This window comes from Corvus hawaiiensis, chromosome 29, assembly GCF_020740725.1.
Source record: "Corvus hawaiiensis isolate bCorHaw1 chromosome 29, bCorHaw1.pri.cur, whole genome shotgun sequence".
In the NCBI taxonomy this organism is placed as follows: domain Eukaryota; kingdom Metazoa; phylum Chordata; class Aves; order Passeriformes; family Corvidae; genus Corvus; species Corvus hawaiiensis.
The window spans coordinates 2,324,094-2,343,808 of NC_063241.1; the positions used below are offsets into that span (position 1 = coordinate 2,324,094).

Below are 19,715 nucleotides of genomic sequence, written 5' to 3' on the forward strand. Positions count from 1 at the left end.
CGGAGCTCCCCAGGGATGCTGCGACCACCCCGACCCCGGGCTCAGCCCCGTCCTGGCCCCCAGGATTATTTGGATTTATGTGTCGGAATCAAACCCTGATTTTTCGGCGGAGCTGTTGGCGTGAGGCCACCCATCCATTTCCAAACATCCCGAACTCCTCTCTCCTTGTCCCGTCCCCTCCCAGAATATCCTTGGGGTGGCCCTGGCAGCTCCTCACACCCCTGACCCCCTCCCACAGCTCTGCCAGGCTGGAGGTTGTGGCCGCAGGGCTGGGATTTATGGATAACTCAGCAGTGAGGGGGTGCGATCCAGCTGTGCCCCCCAGATGGGACCCAGCCCACCCCCCTGCACCCCCCGGACCCCTCAGCCCCGCGGCTGACACAGGGAGGGTCCCCAAAACTGTGGCGTTTGGGGACTTGGGTGCAGGCTCTCGTTATCGGCCCGGACGCTGCGCTGGGGACGAGCCGCAGCGGGGTGGAACTGACTGGTCCTGGTGAGGTCTGGGGACAGGAGCCACCCTCCCAAAAGCTGGGAACGTGGCAGGGGACGTGGTGGCAGCGGGCTGGGAGGGAGCAGCTGGCGGAAGGAACTGGCTCGGGGTGATTCAGAGCAATTTTGTTCCTAATTCCCCTCATTCCCGGGCAGACAGGTGCTAATTGGGGCGGAGGGAGGAGGGAAGAGGCTGCAGGTGCCATTCCCGTGCGCTGCCCTCCATCCACCCCCACCAGGGCTTCCTGTGGCTCTGGTCACTCCACGGCCACCGTGGGGTCCTTCCCACTGACCCCTAGATCACACAGAGACACCCACAAACACAACACCTTAAACCCCCAGCACTTGGCCATGGGATGACTCCAGCCCTAGGGACAACGCCGCTTTTCCTTCATCTCCATCAAGGCCTGGAGCAGCAGGAGTTTGGTGTCATGGAAGAGAGAGCAAAGGCTGTACCCCAAAAGTCTGTGGGGTAACAGGTGCTGCTGCCTGTGCCTGACCATCCCAAATCCAGCCCCGAAAGGAATCCCCTGGACTGGGACTCTCCCGAAGGCTCCGGGGGTCCCTAAAGAGGGAGAGCAGCCCCTGGGCTGATGCAGCTTCCTCCAAAGCAGCCCTGGCTGCGGGGCCTGCCAGGACTTGCTGCCTCTTGCCTCACCCTGCTGGGGGAAGGAAAATTTAGCTCCAGCCCGTGGCCTGCATCTCATTTCCAGCCCACTCCATGGCCGAGACGCCGTGTGCTGCACTGGCGGTGGCAGCGGGGGGACGTGGGTGGCTCTGCAGCCGCTCCTGTCCCAACCGCACTGCCACGGCCCTGCCAGCGCCGCTGGGAAGATGCCGAGCGAGATCTGCCCCGGCCTCTGCCGTATCTGGAGATCTTGGGCCGGTGCCTGAGCGCTGATGAAAGCTGGCACACCCTGGGGAGGGAGAGGGCTCCTCACACCCCCTGCCAGCCGGGCGCTCGGTGACTCCTCCGGGACCACACAGGGAATGGGCCCCGAGCCAAATGTCCTGTCCTGGGAGCAGCTCCGTCCCTGGAGCCGGGGCCTTTCCCAGAGTCCTGGGGCTGGATCCCAGCCTGGCGCTGTGCCCTGATGGGATCCATAGGGGCTGGATCCCAATCTGGCCCTGGACATGGCTCTGTAGGGCCTGGATCACATCCTGACCCCGGCCATGGCTCCATCGGGGTCAGATCCCAGGCTGGCCCCAAGACGTGCCATTCTCCACCAGGGCTGAACCCCGAGGTTGAACCCTGTCCCTGTCCCATCGGGATGTGCAAAGAGTGACTCTCCCGTGGGAGGGAGATCATCACCCTCACGGCCACCTGGGTGTCCCTGGGTGTCCCCACCGTGCCACCACTGCCCTGCCAGCTCAGGGCTCCTGCTCCTGTCCCACCGGAGAAGCTCCAGCTCTGCTGGCATTGCCTGAGATGGGCCCAGAGGCAGCTCGGTGACATTTGGGACAGCTCCAAAAATAAGATTAAAGCCCCTTTTCCTGCAGGAATTTTTCTGGTCTGTAACGTTTTCTAAACTTCGCTCAGGAACTCCCAAACCACTTTGGTTGTGGAGGGGAAAAAAAACCATTTAAGGGATGTTAAATGCAGAGTTTTACATAGGAAGGGAACCTCTGGCTGGCTTTTTTTGGGGATCCAAGGAGGTGCAGAGCCCTTTGTCCCTGACCTACATACACCTCTCCAGGTGTGCTGGTAAACATCCTCCGAGCAGCAGGATAATGAGGGAGGCTCCCTGGGAAGAGGCAGCCAGAGAACAGGACTGACCGGAAGGAATCCTCTCCCTCCTCCCACTCCCGGAGCCTGCCAGGAGCTGCTCCGAGCTGCTCCCACCAGTCCCACCCCGGCCCCGGTTGGTGCAGGTGAGTCTCCGCCGTTTCGTTTTGGGTTTGAAATGAGCTTTTGTGTTTGCGGCGTTGGTTTGGAACTGGTTTTACCCAGCAGGGCTCAGGTCTGGAGGCACCAGGATGGGCTCAGCTCCCAGGCAGGAATTCGGATGCATTTTCCTCACCTGCAGGAGCTGATTCATTCACCCCACAAGTGCCTGGATGGTTACAGGGAACAGCTTCCCTTTAATTTAACCAGGGAAAGTGGAGAAATGAAGGGAATTAAGGTGAAAGTCCTCAGAGAAGCCGGGAAAGGAAAGCTTCTTTTAACCTCTCTTAAAATAAAATATAGGAAGGCTGAAGCTGAGCGGGATATTTGGAATTTTTGGGAGGGAACACGGGGATTTTCCTGCTGCCCCCGACAGAGGCTGTGGCTTCAATTTCTGCTCCTCTCCAGGACTGGAGCCATGTCCAAGCTCATTAAAGCCATCACGGACATGATGCAGAGCTCCCAGGGCAATGCCAGGAAGGGCAAGAAGCCGGAGCCCTTCAGCAGGAGTGAGTTCAAGAAGCTGATCCAGCAGGAATTCGCTCCTGCCAAGGTACCAGCACGGGCTGGAGCGGGGAAAGATGGTGGGAAAGGTGCTGGGGGGATATTTAGGGGTGGTCAGGGAGGGTGAGGGGGTCTGCAACAGCCACCCCTCATTCATCCAGGGCTGGGCTGGGATCTTTCCACTCTTGGATTTTCCTTGGGTTTGTCCTGCAAAGCTCCTGTGCCCTGTCCTAGTCCTGCTGTCCCCCTTTTCCTGCAGGGAATGGGAGGGTGTGGAAGGGGCAGATCCAGGTGTGATCCTGGCTCTGCACCCCTGGCACCGGGATTTGGGCATCCTCCACCCCTGGCTGCTCCTTGGGCCGAGGGGATCCCAGCCCGTCCCCGCTTTGGGAGGGACTGATGAGCTCCTGTCCCCTCAGAAGTCCCCGAGCAGCAAGTACAGATCCATCCCCCGGGCCTCGGACCCCGACATGGAGCCCATGAACAAGGAGAGGGGTCTTGCCAAGTCCTGCGTGTACTGAGAGGTCTCTGCTGCTCCTGGGACGTGGAGAGAGCAGGTAAGGGACAGTCCAGGACCACCCAGAGCTCCTGGACACCTCCTGAGGTGGGGGCAGAGCCATCTCCGGCCCGGTGTCACCCCAAGGCTTCACCTTTGTGGTCATCCCAGTGAGCCCCATCCACTGCGGAGGGTGGGATGGAGCAGGAGCTGAGCTCTGGAGGGGATTTAATCAGCTCTAATTAAAATTGAACAGTAATTGGGCAGAAATCAGTGCAAAGCAGAGGGGGCTGGAGGGAGGGACTCGGCTCCTGCCGGGTTTTGGGGTGGCTGTGGGCAAACCCCCCGTGGGTTTTCCTCCCTTTCCATAGGATCCCTGGGTTGCTCCGTGGGCACCAGCAATGGTGGGATCTCCTTCCAGGCTCTCGCTGCTCCTCCAGGCCAGGCCGCGTCCTGGGAGAAGTGAAGACCAATGTCCAGCTCCACCAATTTACCTCCATGAGGCAAAAATATCCCCAGGTTTCCTTTGGTCCCGATGCTCCAGCGGTGTCTCCTTGGGGTGCTCTGAAAACGCAGCTTTGAAGGCTCGGGGTGGGTGGGTGGGGGCAGATTTTCTCTTTTCTTCTCACAAAAAGCAACGGTTGAAATCCCAACCCCTTCACCCCGGTTATTAATGGGGAGAAAGTGAAAAAATCCCTGGTTAATAGGGCTGGGATGAGCAGGGTAATTACTTGACTCAGCCCGTGCAGCAATAATAAATCCAAGAGTGGCAATTCCTCAGGGAAAATTAAAGGTTTATTGTTGGGAGCTCATCTCCAGCTCTTTTGGAGCCAGCAGCAAAATTCTCACAGGTTTTCGGGGGGGTGGACACACCAAAAATACACCTCAGCTGCAGCCAGGGCTTCAGCTCCCACCTGGCTGAGGGGGTTCATCTGTGGTTTTCACGGAGATGTTTCCGCACTGTAAATATCCCAAAGGTATTTTTCTTCTGGCTTATTTTTCTCCTTCTCACACAAATGTTTGTAAGACCACAAAAAACCCAATAAAAACTGTACAGCCTGGTGCCCGTCCGGGTTTCAGGAGCCTCCCGAGGCAGGAGGGTGCTCAAAGCTGTGGTGGGGAAGCTCCGAGGGGTCGGGGCAGGGTTGGGAAACTGTGGGGGCTCTGGGCTGTGGGATGGGGAGAGGTTTTTGGGCTTTCTCCAACATTTGGGATCTGTCTTCAGTTGAGGGGGCAGAGCGGAGCTGGTGATTCCCCAGGGATGATCCCTCAGGGACGACCCACCAGGAATGATCCATCTACATTAATCCACCTACATTAATCCATCTACAGCCTTCCAGTGGCATGGAAAACAAGGATGAGAAGCTTGGAATCAGCGATCTCAGAGGTCTTTTGCAACCTCATCAATCCTGATTCCGAGTTCAAGGAAACACCGACACAAGAGGGATTTAGGGAATGGAACTCTTTATTGAGCACCACACAGGGCCAAGGCACAGCCGGGGACACCAGGGAAGCACCAGCCAGGCCCTTCCCAAGGAATGACGGCTCCGGAGGGCACCGGGGAGGGTTTGGAAGCTCTGGGGAGGTGGGAGGGAGCCGGTCCCCGCGTGGCCTTGGCTGCTGGCGCTGGCACAATGCGTGGGCAGCGCTGTCACTTCATCTTCTGCTGGGGCACCTGCAGCACCTGCTGCTGCTGCTGCTGCTGCACCTGCACCTGCGGCTTCCCGTGGCAGCCGGAGCCGCCGGAGCTGTGACAGCCGGAGCCACCGGAGCTGTGGCAGCCGGAGCCACCGGAGCTGTGACAGCCGGAGCCGCCGGAGCTGTGACAGCCAGAGCCACCGGAGCTGTGACAGCCCCCGCCACCCCCAGACCTGTGACAGCCGCCACCACCTCCCGAGCTGTGACAGCCACCACCACCCCCGGAGCTGTGACAGCCACCCCCGGAGCTGTGACAGCCGCCGCTGCTCTGGCGCTGCTGCCGGTGGCACTGGTCCTTCTCCTGGCGGGAGCACATGGTCCTGTGCTGGCTGACCTGTGGGGACACAGGACCTGTCAGGGGCTGCTGGAGTGCCACCACCTCCACGGTCCCAGTGCCACCATGGTCCCAGTGCCACCATTGTCCCAATGGCCCAATCCTGGGGTCCCTGTGCCTGTCCCAATCTCAACCCCCCCCTCAGCGCTGCTGTGCAGGATCCCAGCAGCTCCTTCCCGGGATTTGAAGCAGTTCCCTGAGTCCACAATGGAGGATTCCATTGGCGGGTCCATCATCATCCACGAGACAGGTGCTGACCTTCCTCCCTGCACCCCAAACCCCGTGAGCATCCCAACCCCGGCCCCAGCCCCAGCCCCGCACCCTCCGCTGGGCAATGATTCCCCAAAGGAGGAACATCCACCTGTGCTGCCAGAGTTACCTGAGCAAGAGGGGAAAGCGAGAGCAGGAATTGAGGATCTCGGGATGGGAGCAGCTTTATAGAGGTGTCCCTCGGTTTTCCCGGAAATGAGACAGCTCCGTGTCACTGGATCTGTCAATCCAACACCCAATTCCCCACCGACCGCCCTCTCTGTTTACACCTCCTTGACTCACTGCTGATGGATATCGCTCCGTTTTTATCTGTTTCCTGTGCCACATCAGCTGCTAATTGCCAGCCTCGCCTGCCTCCAGCGGGAAAACCCGTGGGCGCCTGGTTTTCCAGAGGTTTGTGTGCTCGGGCTTTGCTCGGTGAAGTTAAGCCCAGATTTAATTATAGTCCCTTCTCCTGCTCCCAAGAGCCTCATCTCTGCTCTGGAGCTGGCACCAGATAAAGCCAGGAATGATCCAGGTAAAAAGAGGGGAAAGTGGCTTTTTCTTCTCCGTGAGATGGAAGAGCTGCCACAGCCATGGGGACAAGGGGATGAGGGCAAAATCCTCCAGGGATTCCTCTGGAGAAGGAACTGTTGCTAGAGGGAAATGCCCGGGGAGATGCTGGAGGGAGGAGGGGACAGGAGCAGGGCTTGGACTGTCTGAGCTGAAACCCAGCATCGTTTCCAAGTCACATCAAGGATTTCAGCACCGAGAATCAGCTCCTTCCTGCTTTTCCTGGGAGCTGCTGGGGACTTTAGACAAACCCCCTCGGGACGGTGCGGAGCCGGCCCCGGGCTCGCCGTGTCCTGCCTTGTCCACTGAGGCTGGAAAAGACCTCTGAGATCATCGAGGCCGACCTTAAACAAGTGCCAGCTTGGGCAGAGGGGGATGTGGTGACACTGGAAACAACTTCCCCCGGTGGCTGCAGTGTCCCCAGGGCGGGATGCCCTCACATCCCAAATTTTGGGTGCCTGAACTGTCCATCAGGAGTTCCCAGCTGTGGGTGTCTTTCCTACCCCTCTGTCAGTCTGAATCCATTCCCTGTGTCCTGTCCCTGAAGTTCCTGAGGAAAAGTCCCTCTCCAGCTTCCCCGGAGCCCCTGCAGATCCTGGGAGAGGCTCTGAGGTCTCCACAGGCTGAACATTCCCAGCTCTCCCAGCCTGGATCCACAGGGAAGGGGCTCCAGACCCTTTATCAAATTCGTGGCCTCCTCTGGACTTGTTCCAACAATTCCACGTGCCTTTAACATTGGGGACACGAGAACTGGACTCAGCATTCCTGGGGAAATCTCACCAGAGAGAGCAGAGGGGGAGAATCCCCTTCCTCACCACCCTGTCTCTGTCCTTTTCTTTTGTGGTTGCAGGGAAAAGAAATAACTTTTAACAGGCAGAACCCTCAGAGGCAAAGGAAAGGGACCTCAACATTTAGGGTGAGTCACCACTTCCAGAGTTTCCTGGGGATGAGCGGGGTCGACAGCTGTGCCACCCAGGAGCCCTCACTCAGCATTTGAGCGAGGCTGGAGAACATCTCAACCCTAAAACCCCCTCCCAGGCTGCCTCCCTGGCTCTGGAAAACAAGATGAGGAGTTCAAGGAAACACCAACACAAGAGGGATTTAGGGAATGGAACTCTTTATTGAACACAGCCGGGGGCACCAGGGAAGCACCAGCCAGGCCCTTCCCAAGGAATGACGGCTCCGGAGGGTACCGAGGAGGGTTTGGAAGCTCTGGGGAGGTGGGAGGGAGCCGGTCCCCGCGTGGCCTTGGCTGCTGGCGCTGGCACAACGCGTGGGCTGCGCTGTCACTTCATCTTCTGCTGGGGCACCTGCAGCACCTGCTGCTGCTGCTGCTGCTGCACCTGCACCTGCGGCTTCCCGTGGCAGCCGGAGCCGCCGGAGCTGTGGCAGCCGGAGCCACCGGAGCTGTGACAGCCGGAGCCACCGGAGCTGTGACAGCCGCCACCACCCCCAGAGCTGTGGCAGCCGCCACCACCACCAGAGCTGTGGCAGCCACCACCACCCCCAGAGCTGTGACAGCCACCCCCGGAGCTGTGACAGCCGCCGCTGCTCTGGCGCTGCTGCCGGTGGCACTGGTCCTTCTCCTGGCGGGAGCACATGGTCCTGTGCTGGCTGACCTGTGGGGACACAGGAGCTGTCAGGAGCTTTTCCTTCCTGCTCCTGCCCTTCCAGGCAAGAGGAATCTGGGTGTTCCTTTTTCCAGTCTCAGCCAGATCCCACAATTGTCTTTAAAGCTTGCACTGGATCCTTTTCCCCCATGGGATTGTCCCACCGAAGGCGCTGGGGACACCCAGGCTGTGCCTGGCTTTCCAAAGCGGAGCCATGCCGAGCCCACACCCCAGACCCTCCCTCCATGTCCCAACCTCTTCTCCCTCTGAGCTCCTGGGCTCCCTCCTCACCCACCCCCTGCTCCCAACTCCCCGCAGAACAAATCCCAGCCCAGTTCCAGGTGTGGAGGTCCAAACCCATCCACCCCCCAGAGGGCTCCGGAGCCCCCCAGCTCTTACCTGAGCTGCTCGTGCAGGGAAGAGACGAGGAAGGAATGAGAGGGAATGAGGCTTTCCGGGACAGGAGCACTTTTATACCCTCTCTGCACACCCCACCTGGAGAAGAAGCCCCTCCCTGTCCCACAGCTCTGCCCGTTCATTTAATTCGCCGATGGCTTTTTTTTATTTCTTTGCCTCCCCATTCCTCGGCCTCCTGGGGTGACTCACCTGATCCACGCTGGGATTGCCTCTCCTTATAGGTCGCCTTTCCTGTCCACAGAAATTTAATTGCCGGCTGTGCCTGCGCAGAGCTGGGCTGGGGGAGTCGTGTGGGCGGCCCCGGTTTCCCCAGGTCGGGTTTGGTGTTGATCACACCCGGGGAGGGATCCTGAACCTTTGGGTTCAGGGTTTGGGAAATGATGTCTCACCCCTAAATCACAACATCCTTCCAGAATGGCCTGAGGTTCTCTAGGCCTGCGACTCCCCTGAGATGGGCCTGGAAGTGCCGATGGCATCTTTGGGAAGGGAGAAAACTCTTCCTTAGTGGGAATTCCCTCCATGCTGGGCACTGCTGAAGGGAACGTCCAGTGCTGTGTCCAGGTCTGGGCCTGTGCGGCAAGAGGGGCTGGAGTGAGTGCGGAGAAGGGAACGGAGCTGGAGAGGGGGCTGGAGAATTCCTGAGGGAGCTGGGGGGGGATTCAGCCTGGAGAAAAGGAGGCTCAGGGGGAATTTCTGGCTCTCCACAACTCCCTGACAGCAGGTTCAGGTTGGAATCAAGAGGAATTTCCTCCTGGAAAGGGCGCTCAGGCCTTGGAAGGAGCTGCCCAGGGAGGTTTGGAGTCACCATCCCTGGAGGTGTCCAAGGAAGGCCTGGACGTGGCCTTCAGTGCTGCGGGCTGGTGGCAAGGTGGGCATCGGGCACAGCTTGGACTTGAAGGCCTTGGAGGGCTTTTCCAACCTCAGGGATTTTGGGATTTGCCTGGAATCACTGTTGGCGCATTCCTGTTAGAACCAGTCAAAACACAGTGGGGCCATGGAGAAACTCCAAGGTTTCTGCTGTTGCCAGGAGGACCACAAGCAGCTGGAATTCTTATTTTTGGAAGGGATAAGCCCTGCCCTGGGTAGCGATCCAGGATTAGCAAGGTGCTTAATTATGTGGTTGCCTCTCAGCCTGGGAATCGTTCCAGAGCAGCTTTGCCATGGTTTTATTCCAGGTGAGTGGCTCCGGTGCTTCTGGAGGAGGAGGAGGCATCCCATGGGAGCCCTCGGCCACACACGATGGTGCCATGTTATGGGGAACTGGCAGACCCCAGGGACTTTCTCCAGAGCTGTAGGAACATCCTTTTTAGGTTTTTCCTGATGCCCAATTAGCTCCTAATTAGCCAGTGCTATTCTGACGGATGCACAGCCCCACACGGAGAGCTCGTGACGGGCAATAATTTGGGATACTCCCTGTACCTTTCTGCTGTGTGGGCTGGGAATTCTTTAGGACCACGGAGCTCGTGGCTCGTGCCCTTTTCTCTCAGTGCTTCTGGAAGATGTTTCAATCATTAAACAGACAGCAAATAAAGGCTGAAATCCGGATTTGATTTGTCTTTCACCACGTTGGTTAAGGTTTTATGGTGACCACAAGGAGATGGAGGCCGAGTGGTTCCTGCCATCCAAAACCCATCCACATTTGCTGTTACCCAAACATGGAGGATTTTGGGAAAGGTAGGAGGACAGGGCGGGTGAAGGAATCAGGTGAGCAACCTGAAGCTTCTCCTGTATCGCTAAACTCCTGTCATGATCTAGAACAGTGTCAGGGCAAGCTGTGCCTGGGTTTGGTCACTACTCTTTAATTGGGTTTTGTTCTGGCCTCAGCAGAAATGTGGTCAATGACCTCTGGGGAAAAAAGACTCAAAGGAATTTTTGGCTCTCGGCATCGCCCTGCGTTCAGTGCCTCGTGTTTTAATTGCTCTGAGTTTGTTAACAATGGGCACCTCTACATTTTGTGGCTGGCCACTTTAATGTGCCTTGAAAATGGGTTTGAAAATGGGGGACTCAAGGCAAATTCCAGACGCGGACAAGGAGCCTTCCTGAGCGATCCCTGCTCTGAAAACAGGGAGTGAGCTGCTGCCTGCACCCTTTTCAGCAATGCCAGAAATTTCTGATCCTCCTGACGCATTCGAGAACAATCTTATCAAGGTAACATCCACTTCATGGATGGCAATACCAGAGCAATAAATTACCCAATTCGTTTTAATTACAAGTTGAGAAGAAATTTAGCAGTAACGATCATTGTGTAACAATCGCGCTACGCCCCTGGTAGGGCAGAGCTCTGGCAGGGCTGGGCACAGCGTTTCTAGAAAGGCTGGCTGGGGGTTTGCCACCAGCACGTGGTGGTACCTCCCCCAAGGGCGGCGTTTTGGGGCCAAATGGCAGAAAAAAAGGGGTTCTTTGTCTCTAGGATTCTTTGGCTCAAAGCTTCTCCCAAATTCTGGATTGTGGTGGCCCAAATGTAGTCACAGACTGATCCAGAGACAACAGTGCCAGCGTGAACAAAGAGTTTATTTCAGCACCCACAGAGAAGCTTGGGAGAGGTTACAGCACTCACCGGGGGAGGGGAAGGACACATTTTCCTTGGAAATTGCTGGGGACACGCAAAGCTTTCTGAGCTCGGCACAAGATCCAGGACATTTCCTATGGATCACCTGCAGGCGGTGGGGTGATCACTTCATTTTCGAGGATACTTGGTAGATTTGCTGCTGGCACTCCTGTGGCTTTCCATGGCAGGATCCACCACTGCTACCATGGCAGGATCCACCACTGCTCCCATGGCAACCAGATCCACCGCTGCTACCATGGCAACCGGATCCACCACTGCTCCTGTGGCATCCGGATCCACCACTGCTACCATGGCAACCGGATCCGCTGCTCCTGTGGCATCCGGATCCACCACTGCTACCATGGCAACCGGATCCGCTGCTCCTGTGGCACCCAGATCCGCCACTGCTCCCGTGGCATCCGGACCCGCTGCTGTGGCAGGAGGACCATTCCTGCTGGTGGCACTGGTCCTTGTCCTGGCGGGAGCACATGGTTGGAGACCTGCTGGGAAAACTCATCCATGAGTGAAGGCAATGACCAGGGACACTGGAAGTGTCCAAAGCCGGGTTGGATGGGACTCGGATCAACCTGGGATAGTGGGAGGTGTTCCTGCCCATGGCAGGGGGTGCAATGAGCTGATTTTAAGGTCCCTTCCAACCCAACCCATTCCATGATTTCATGATTCCGTGATTCTGTGATTCTGAGCCAAGTTCTTGAAGAGGAGAAGCGTTATCACTGCTCATCTGCCTGTGGTGGCCTCTTTGGGCAAGGCTTTCTCTTAAACATCAGAGAGAAGTTGAGAAGAGAAGAGAAGAGAAGAGAAGAGAAGAGAAGAGAAGAGAAGAGAAAAGAGAAGAGAATAGAGCTGGACAGACTCCAGAGCAAGACCTGCAGAGTCCTTAGCCACCTGAGCCAGGAATTTTTACATTTTCCTACTTGGCAGAAGAAACGAGATGGAGATAGGACGTGGAAGAGAAGTGCCCAAGAGCTCCAGATTAGGGAGCAGCTGGAGAGCATTAAAAGAGCAAAAGTCTGATGGATCTGGACTCACCTGGATCAGAAGGAGATCGAGAGGAGATGTGGAGGAGCTGAGACGCTGAGGAGAAACGACGAGTGAGGGCTTTTATAGCCCAGCCCGGGCTTCTCCTCCGGAAACGAGATGGGGCCCCACTGGAGGGACCTGATTGCTCAGCACCCCGAGCACTTGGCTAATTGGGAGTTTTTGCACTGCTCTTTTGACTCACGGAGCAGATCGATATCCCAACATCCCTCTTGTTACTCCATAAAAATGTTAATTGTCCCCCCCTACGCCTGGCCTGGGCACGGGGGTGGGGAGGGTTCGGGATGGTTTTTGTCGCCTTTGACTGCAGCATTTACCTCTTCCTTGTGCCTAAAGCCCGAACCAGGAAGGGACAGATGTTAGAGGGTGGGAAGGTGGGATCGTGGGGTGGGATTGTGGGGTTGTAAAGGGAGCCCAGAAAGAAAAGGGAAAGGGAACAAAAAAGGTGGTGCGTAGTAAAAATAAACATATTTGGACAGGGTCCAAATCAAAGAAACACCAAAAATTCAGAGCAAAACCAGCAAAGAAGCACTAAAAGCGGTGTTGTAATTTTTCAAGCCAGTCCTTTCTTTACTCAAAGGTTTCAACCCAAACAGAAGGAATTTAAAGCCCCGTAGGACGCAGAGAACATCCTCGTAGGAGTGGGAGGACATCGGGATCCACGTCTTTAGCGCTCTGCTTCGGCGACAAAGAAGTCTTTCTGCCCACAGAGAGCTCCAGGCCTGATCCTCTGCAGGAACTTAGAGGCCACCGTGATATCAAAAATAGCCTGGATCGAATTAAAATAAAATCCAGAGTCCAGAGACTCCTTGGTCCCCAGTGGAACTGAATCACTGAACTGATAGATGAGGAAATCTGAACGCGACTCGGGGTGTTTCACAAACGTCGGGAGAATGAAAATCCTTGTGAAACTCATTATTCACGATTAATTACAGCCCTGATTCCATGGATGGGGATAAACCTGTTCCATCGTTTGTCTCGGCGATGGAGACAAACACCTGAGCAGGGCCTGGGGGCACCTGGGTCCGTGTGTGGGACAGGACTGTGGTGACCCTACAGTTGGTCTCTGTATCCCCTACAAAGCTCCTGCTCTTTAGGACAGGCATCCCTGGGTCCAATGACACCGTTCTGAGTAGGAAATGACTTTTTTGGGCGGGTAATTTGTTGGTTTTATGAAGGAATTGCCTTTGCAGAAGTTGGCAAGGGAGCGTCAGGCCGTGTCAGCAGCCCCCAGGTGTCCACCCCTAAAACCCTCACCCTGCACCTGCTTTTGCTTCTTTTCCTTATCCTGCAGGTGAAATCCCACCCGTTAACGCTGGGAAGTGGCTGATTCTGCCCTGTGTCACATCCTGGCTCCAGGAGGTGACGGATGCTGGCACCTGGGTTAGGTGAGGTGCCAGGAGCCTCCGAGGACGCGGTGCCGTGACTCACAGTGGCCTCCGGATCCCTGCTTTGCTCCAGAAATCCTCCCAGGGGATTCCTCTCCCAACCCCACCAGACCCTACCAGGAATTCGAGGCCTTTCACCCTGTTAGAGCCATTCCCAAATGCTGATATCTTTCCCAGGGCTTTTTTTGGAGGTTTATGGTGCGAGTCCAGCTGTACCCTCACGGTCCCAAACAGACCCTCTGCTTTTTCCCCTCTCTGATGAAATGTGGGGTTTTTTATACAACTTTATTAATATTTAATTACCTCCTCGCACAAACACTCTGCGATGAAAACTGTTACTTCCCAACCAGGAAACTGCCTGGAGTGGGAATGAGGAGCCACCAGGTGGAACCAACCCGGAGCCTCCTTGTGAGGGCAGACGAGGCCGCTGCAAACCCAGCCTTGGCCACCAGAAGGAACAGAAGCCACTCCGAGGGAGGAAGAGGAAAAAACACGGATGCAAGGGGGGTTTGAGCCAGCGTTTTTTATTGCCTCCACGTCCTCTGTGAAATAAGGTGAAGAGCGTTTTAAATTTCACAGAGACGGTGGGTCACACCTTCAGAGCGCGTTACAAGCGAGGGGACAGAGCCGAGATCGGTGACAAAGCAGGACAGGGACACGGGGCAAGAGGGACAAGTTTCCTTTGTTTCCCCTCACTCCTCACATCCTTTACTTGATTTTCCGGGCTGGCACTTTGCAGATCTGCTTCTGCTGCTGGTGGGGGATGATACCCTTGGCCACGGGCACACAGCCCTGCTGCACCGGCGGGGCACAGATCTGCACTGGAGGGGGACAGGTCTGCACTGGAGGGGGACAGGGACAGATCTGCACTGGAGGGGGACAGGCCTGCACTGGAGGGGGACAGGTCTGCACTGGGATGCTCTGCACGGGCTTCCCACAGCACGGCTTCCCACCCTGGGCCCCTGACCCGTGGCACCTCTCGGAGCAGACGGATCTCCCGTAGCCCTGGCATCCCCCCGAGCCCCCGTAGGTGTACGTGGGCCTCCTGACGCAGCTGGAGCTGCCCCCATGGCATGAGCCCGAGGATCCATGGCACCTCTCGGAGCACACGGACCTCCCGTAGCCCTGGCATCCCCCTGATGCCCTGTAGCTGTACGTGGGTCTCCTGACGCAGCTGGAGCCCCCTCCGTGGCACGAGGAGGAGGAGCCGGAGTAGCCGTGGCAGCGCTCGGAGCAGCGGGGCTGCCGGTAGCCGTAGTGCCGGTAGTCGTGGCCCCTCATGCCCTCCACGCCTTCGCCGTCACAGCCCGAGGAGCAGCAGTTGGCGTAGCCGTAGCGGAAGGGCGTGCGCCGGGTGTCCAGCCAGGATCCCGAGGGATCGTACCAGGTGGAGTTCAGGTTGAAGTAGGATTCTCTTCCAGAGGAGTAAATCATGTTGGGGCTGTAGGGAAAAACCTGGAAAAGAGATGGGTTGGTGTCAGCATCTCCTCTGATTCCATTTAATTTCCATGGGCTTATCCTGAGAGCCTGGATCCTGAGGAAATTCCTGCAGTTGCCCAACAACTGGCCAGATTACACCCAAACCCTCTTTCTGAGCTTCCCTTTCAATTTTTTCCCCTCCAGGAACAAAACCAACCACAAGGCACCACAGCGCGTGATGGCACCGCTGTAAATCCCATCCCCAGGTCCCGCAAGAGCATCTCCTGTGGCTCAGCCCATCACCCCTGAGAGCAGAGCGTGGTCTGAAGGGTCAGGCATGACCTCCCACACCCAGACCCCCACCCAAGAAGGGACCCAGCTGAGTCTCACCAGCTCTCAAGCGAAGTCAGGCGCTGCCCAGGGGAGCAGAATGTGAGAGGCCAAGGGGCCGAGGGCTTTTATAGAGCTCTGAGTGTTCCCCTGCACATGAAACACGCAGCAGGAACGAGGATTAAATTATTTATTGGCAAAACATCTCCTCCATTTGGATGCTGTTCCCAGTGCTTGGCATGTTCTGCTTGACTCACGATTTCTGATAAGCATCTTTAATTATAACATCGGGCCCCAGCGGGGCACATAAAAGACTGACATGGCTTAAGCCACACTTCGTCTGTATGAGACAGGTAATAAAGGACTTATTCACCCTCTGCAGGGGACCAGGACACTGACGGGTGACCTGTGAGTCAGGAGCTGTGATGGCAGCTCTGGCCCAGCCCTCCCTTCCCGCTGCCCGTGAGGGGCATTTCCAGGTGAAGCACGAGCAGGTGATGGGAAGAGCCAGCTCAGAGCCACCGAAACCAAATTGTGCTCGGTGATGAAGAGGTTGGGGAGGGCCTGACACGGGTTTTCCAGGGAATTTCTGGCTGCCTCATCCCTGGAAGTGTCCAAGGCCAGGTTGGACAGGGCTGGGGTAGTGGAAGGTGTCCCTGCCTGTGGGAGTTGGAGTGAGATGATCCTTAAGGTCCCTTCGAGGCCAAGCCATTCTGTGATTCTGTTTCCTCTCTGTTTCTGCATTCCAGGCTTGGCCCCCTCCCCATGGCCAAGATGATCCTTTAAGGTCCCTCCCAACCCAAACCATCCACGATTCCATGGTTCTGAGTGCGATGCTGGTGCTGCCCCAACTCCTGCGGGGTTTTTTGGCGCAGTCTCCCACCGTAGCCTTGGGGTCAAGCTGGTGAAGGCTTGGTCTGGCTGGATGAACCACGTGGGGGTGATTCTGGTGCTGGTGCTGTTTAACATCTCAATTAAAGCCCTGGATAATGGGATGGACTTGGAAAATCCTCACTGGATTGGGGTGAGCGGCTGGAATTGCTGAAGGAAAGGTCCCGTGGCTGGGATGGGGTGGCTGGGATGGGGTAACTGGGATGGGGTAACTGGGATGCGAGGGCTGATGCAAAGCAGCTTGGAAGATGAACTGGACCAAATAGGACCTGGAAGTGAGGGCTGAGCTGGCCTTTGGTCTGTGGGCTCTGAGTCACCACGCGGGAAACGGGAAAAGGCTGGGAAGAAAATCCCTAATAAAAAAAAAGGGCTCTCCCAAGTTAAATTTTATAGGTAAGTGGTTTTTTTATTTGGCTAAAATGAGACACGAGAAAAATAAGTGGTTGTGGTGAAGGAAACGAGGATGAATTTCCTTTTGTCCTTCCCAGTTCTCCGCGGTGGTTGTGTGAGGACACGCCGGGGCGATGCTGAGGCAACACAAAGAAATTAAATCAGATATTTCAATGCACTTTGTGGGAGGATTTTCTGGCAAAGTCAGGAGAAGGAGCACGTTACCCGTGTGCCTGCAAGAGCCTGGCCTGCACCTTCCTGCGGGAGTGAAAAGGCATCCCCGGCATGCACAACCGCACCTCCCGTGCCGGGCCATGCGCTCATTATCGTAATTAACATTTAAATGAGGATGTCCTCCCCGTGCACAGGGGAAGAAGCTGCAGAGCAAATGTTTGTGCCTGTATCTGTCCATCCCGGGGTCCTGGAGTGGGTAAACCACGGTGTGGAGGATTTTCCACCACCCCGCCTGGTGGAACGGCTGCAGCCAGAGCTGAACCCCTCACCCGTGAACCCTGATTCTGATTTAAATGCACAAATTTCCTTGTGAGAGCTTTAATGGCTTTTAACGTCTTCTCATCGTAATGTCGGTGATGCTTGTGGGGGTAAGAAAGAGAGGAACCAAGGGTTTGCTAAATATTTTTCAACTTTATTCTTGAATACACGGGGAGGAGATAAAATCGCAGGAGTCCTTGGTGCTCCTGCCGTCACAGTGATTCCTTTTTCTTCCCAGGAAAGTCCTGGTGCTGCTTTCAAACAGCCTTGAAAGCACAGTCCGGTGAACCGCCGGGAGAAGGTGAATCCGTGGCGGCTCCTCCATCTCCCAGTGCTCCTCAGAAGGGGGAACACCCAGCTGCTGTTCCCCAGGGAAAACCAAACCAGGCAGGGGAGGATGCTGGGAATTTAAAGTGTGGCTGCTGGGGCCAAGCGGGGGATTGCGGACCCCAAATCTGATCTGCAAAGAGCAGGAACGGGCCCAGAGCGGGGCTGGGAGCATCCTTTGGGCAGGGGGTGAATCCCCCCCAGCCCTGCCATGAGGGGGTAGGAGCTGGGGAGGGGTCCCGGCGCCTCGCTGGGCTCAGCTCTTCACACAGACTGGCACCAGAGTGACCTGCTTGTGCTGCTGGTGGTGGCCAGGGTGTGGTGGCACAGGGACAGCGGCCGGGCAGCAGCGCTGGACGGGCCGGGGGCAGCAGGGGATGGGCCGAGGGCAGCAGGGGACGGGCCGGGGGCAGCGCTGGATGCAGGGACAGCGATGCTGCAGCGGCCGCGGCTGCAGGACCACCGGGGGCTCCTCATCCTGCTCGGGACACTGCTCCACTCGCCTCCGGGGCTTCCCGCAGGATTCGGGCTCCGGCCAGGGCTGGCACGGGCGGTGTTGCTCCAGCGGCCGGCGATGGATCTTCACGGGCGGGGGGCACACGGGGGGCACCGGGCTCACCTCCACCCGCCGCCGGGGCTTGCAGCTCTGCGGGGCCGGGCAGCAGTTGGGCTGCGGTGGGCACAGCTGGCCAGAGTGGCAGCCCTGGGGTGGGCTCTGGCAGGACCCCTCACTGTCGTGGCTGAGGCTGCCGGGGTTGTGGCAGATCTTGGGGGAGTCGTGGCAGTGCCCGGTGGAGCTGGGCCATGTCCAGCCCTTCTGGCCGCAGCCCGGGGAGGGCTGGCACAGGTCGTGGTCGGTGCCGCCTTTCTGGTAGAGCATCCTGGGACAGAGATCACAGAATCCGGGAGTTATTGGGGTTGGAAAAGAATTCCAGGCTCATCCAGCCCAACCTGTGATGGATCAACATCGTTTCGCCCAGCCCAGAGCACTGAGTGCCATATCCAGGAATTCCTTGGACACCTCCAGGGATGGGCACTCCAAACCTCCCTGGGCAGTTCCAAGGCCTGACCGCCTTTTCCAGGAAGAAATTCCTCCTGGTGCCCACCCTGAGCCTCCCCTGGCCCAGCCTGAGGCTGTTCCCTCTCTCCTGTCCCTGTTCCCTGGTAGCAGAGCCTGACCCCCCCGGCTGCCCCCTCCTGTCAGGGACTTGTGCAGAGCCACAAGGTCCCCCCTGAGCCCCCTTTTCTCCAGGCTGAGCCCCCCCAATTCCCTCGGGAGCTGCTTCCCCCATGACTCACAAATCCTTTGAGAGTGACCAAGCCCTTGGGCATAAGCAGCCTGGGAAAAAGAAAACAAACCACCGATGCCTTTTTTTTTTTTTTTTTTTTGCTATTTCCAAGAAAAAACTGAGGAATCTGAGAGGGCTGAGAGACTCCAACTCACCCTGCGAGCGGAGACGGACGGGCTGAGCAGGGAGTCGGAGTCCTGAGGACAGAGCTGGGGCTGAAAGCTTTTATAAGTGGCCGAGCTCTGCTGGGAATGAGGCACGTCCTGGGAATGAATAGCTGAGCACTGAGGCCGCTGCCGTGTGTGTGTTTTGTTTCTGGCACTCGCTGTCAGATTAATCAGCCGCAATTAGCGCCTGCCCCGGTGTCAGCGCAGCTCCGCAGAGGCAGTGGCCATTATCTCATTACTTCTCCCACTGGTCATGCTCAAATGGGCTCCTAGCTCGTGTTAGTCAGGCGGGAGCCTGCGATGAGGATACCTGGAATGCCGGGATGCTGAGTGATGTGCCCAAAAGGAGACTCTGGTGGCAGTGGGAAAACCACGGGAAGGTGCGGGAGTCCTTCCAGAGGAAGACGAGGGATTCCAGGGTGGCCCCAGCAGCGTGAGGAGCAGCGGGTGTTGTTCTTGTGGGTGACTGGGGGATGGGAATCCAGGACCACGGCAGGCTGGGGATGGGATGTTTGTTCCCTGATTTAAATGGATTAATTCCCTCCCAAGTGCAGAGCACCTCGGCCAAGTGAGTGGTTAGGGCAAGGAAAAGCCTTTTATGTGTGGAAAGTCTGGAATGGGGACACCAGAGGAGCGATGACCTCACACACAAACAATTCCAGGCCCTGCCAAGCACCGTGTCCACCTTTCTGGCATTTTTGCTTTGATTCACGGTCTGTGGAGCTGCTCCATTTTGCATTTCTGTGGCTGAGACATTTTTTAAATGGAAAATTCCTCTCCCGGGAGCCCCTGGGGCTCCAAAGGCACTTCCATGTGGAGGCTCTGCCAGGGATGCTCAGAGCTCTGTCCAGTGGAATTTGGGTTTGAATCACAGGGAAAAGCATGTGCAGAATTCAGGGGTGTGGCTCCAGGGCTGTGCTGGCACCTGACACGGCTCTGCTGTGATTTATTCTGTAGCTACTGGAGAAGTGGAAGTGCCTGGCAGGAAGCCATGGGATTTGTGTGGAAAGATGGAAAAAACCTTGGGATCTGCTATGGCCAAGGAGGATTTTAGGTTTAGAACTCATTGCCAGAGTCCCAGAGGTTTATGCTGGGTTTGGATTTCTTTCACATTCGAGGAGTTTCCGAGTCACTTCCTGAGGATTTCACAGATCCCCAAG

The 19,715-nt window shown here is 56.9% G+C and overlaps 5 protein-coding genes across 6 annotated transcripts; all 5 read right to left on the bottom strand.

Annotated features, from left to right (window-relative positions):
* Positions 1 to 4,821: 4,821 nt before the first annotated feature.
* Positions 4,822 to 5,893, bottom strand: LOC125318307 (loricrin-like). The gene is made up of 2 exons (XM_048288906.1): positions 5,786 to 5,893; positions 4,822 to 5,406 (listed from the first exon to the last, which is right to left on the bottom strand). Exon 2 carries the CDS (start codon positions 5,386 to 5,388, stop codon positions 5,026 to 5,028), a length of 363 nt encoding a protein of 120 aa, XP_048144863.1. The 5' UTR covers positions 5,389 to 5,406; positions 5,786 to 5,893; the 3' UTR covers positions 4,822 to 5,025.
* A 1,435-nt stretch (positions 5,894 to 7,328) lies between these two features.
* LOC125318316 (loricrin-like) lies at positions 7,329 to 8,345 on the bottom strand. The gene is made up of 2 exons (XM_048288914.1): positions 8,238 to 8,345; positions 7,329 to 7,847 (listed from the first exon to the last, which is right to left on the bottom strand). Exon 2 carries the CDS (start codon positions 7,827 to 7,829, stop codon positions 7,515 to 7,517), a length of 315 nt encoding a protein of 104 aa, XP_048144871.1. The 5' UTR covers positions 7,830 to 7,847; positions 8,238 to 8,345; the 3' UTR covers positions 7,329 to 7,514.
* Positions 8,346 to 10,745: 2,400 nt separating this feature from the next.
* On the bottom strand, positions 10,746 to 11,921 carry LOC125318306 (sericin-1-like). Of its 2 annotated transcripts, none has more exons than XM_048288904.1 (2): positions 11,854 to 11,921; positions 10,746 to 11,306 (listed from the first exon to the last, which is right to left on the bottom strand). In XM_048288904.1, exon 2 carries the CDS (start codon positions 11,291 to 11,293, stop codon positions 10,928 to 10,930), a length of 366 nt encoding a protein of 121 aa, XP_048144861.1. In that variant the 5' UTR covers positions 11,294 to 11,306; positions 11,854 to 11,921; the 3' UTR covers positions 10,746 to 10,927. The 2 variants fall into 2 exon arrangements, with proteins under 2 accessions (XP_048144861.1, XP_048144860.1); XM_048288903.1 differs by having other exon boundaries at positions 10,746 to 11,303; positions 11,854 to 11,906.
* Positions 11,922 to 13,758: 1,837 nt separating this feature from the next.
* On the bottom strand, positions 13,759 to 15,148 carry LOC125318248 (keratin-associated protein 5-2-like). Its single transcript, XM_048288838.1, has 2 exons — positions 15,060 to 15,148; positions 13,759 to 14,705 (listed from the first exon to the last, which is right to left on the bottom strand). Exon 2 carries the CDS (start codon positions 14,682 to 14,684, stop codon positions 13,959 to 13,961), a length of 726 nt encoding a protein of 241 aa, XP_048144795.1. The 5' UTR covers positions 14,685 to 14,705; positions 15,060 to 15,148; the 3' UTR covers positions 13,759 to 13,958.
* Positions 15,149 to 16,905: 1,757 nt separating this feature from the next.
* Positions 16,906 to 18,694, bottom strand: LOC125318255 (keratinocyte proline-rich protein-like). The gene is made up of 2 exons (XM_048288846.1): positions 18,544 to 18,694; positions 16,906 to 17,980 (listed from the first exon to the last, which is right to left on the bottom strand). Exon 2 carries the CDS (start codon positions 17,977 to 17,979, stop codon positions 17,356 to 17,358), a length of 624 nt encoding a protein of 207 aa, XP_048144803.1. The 5' UTR covers position 17,980; positions 18,544 to 18,694; the 3' UTR covers positions 16,906 to 17,355.
* Between the last annotated feature and the right edge of the window lie 1,021 nt (positions 18,695 to 19,715).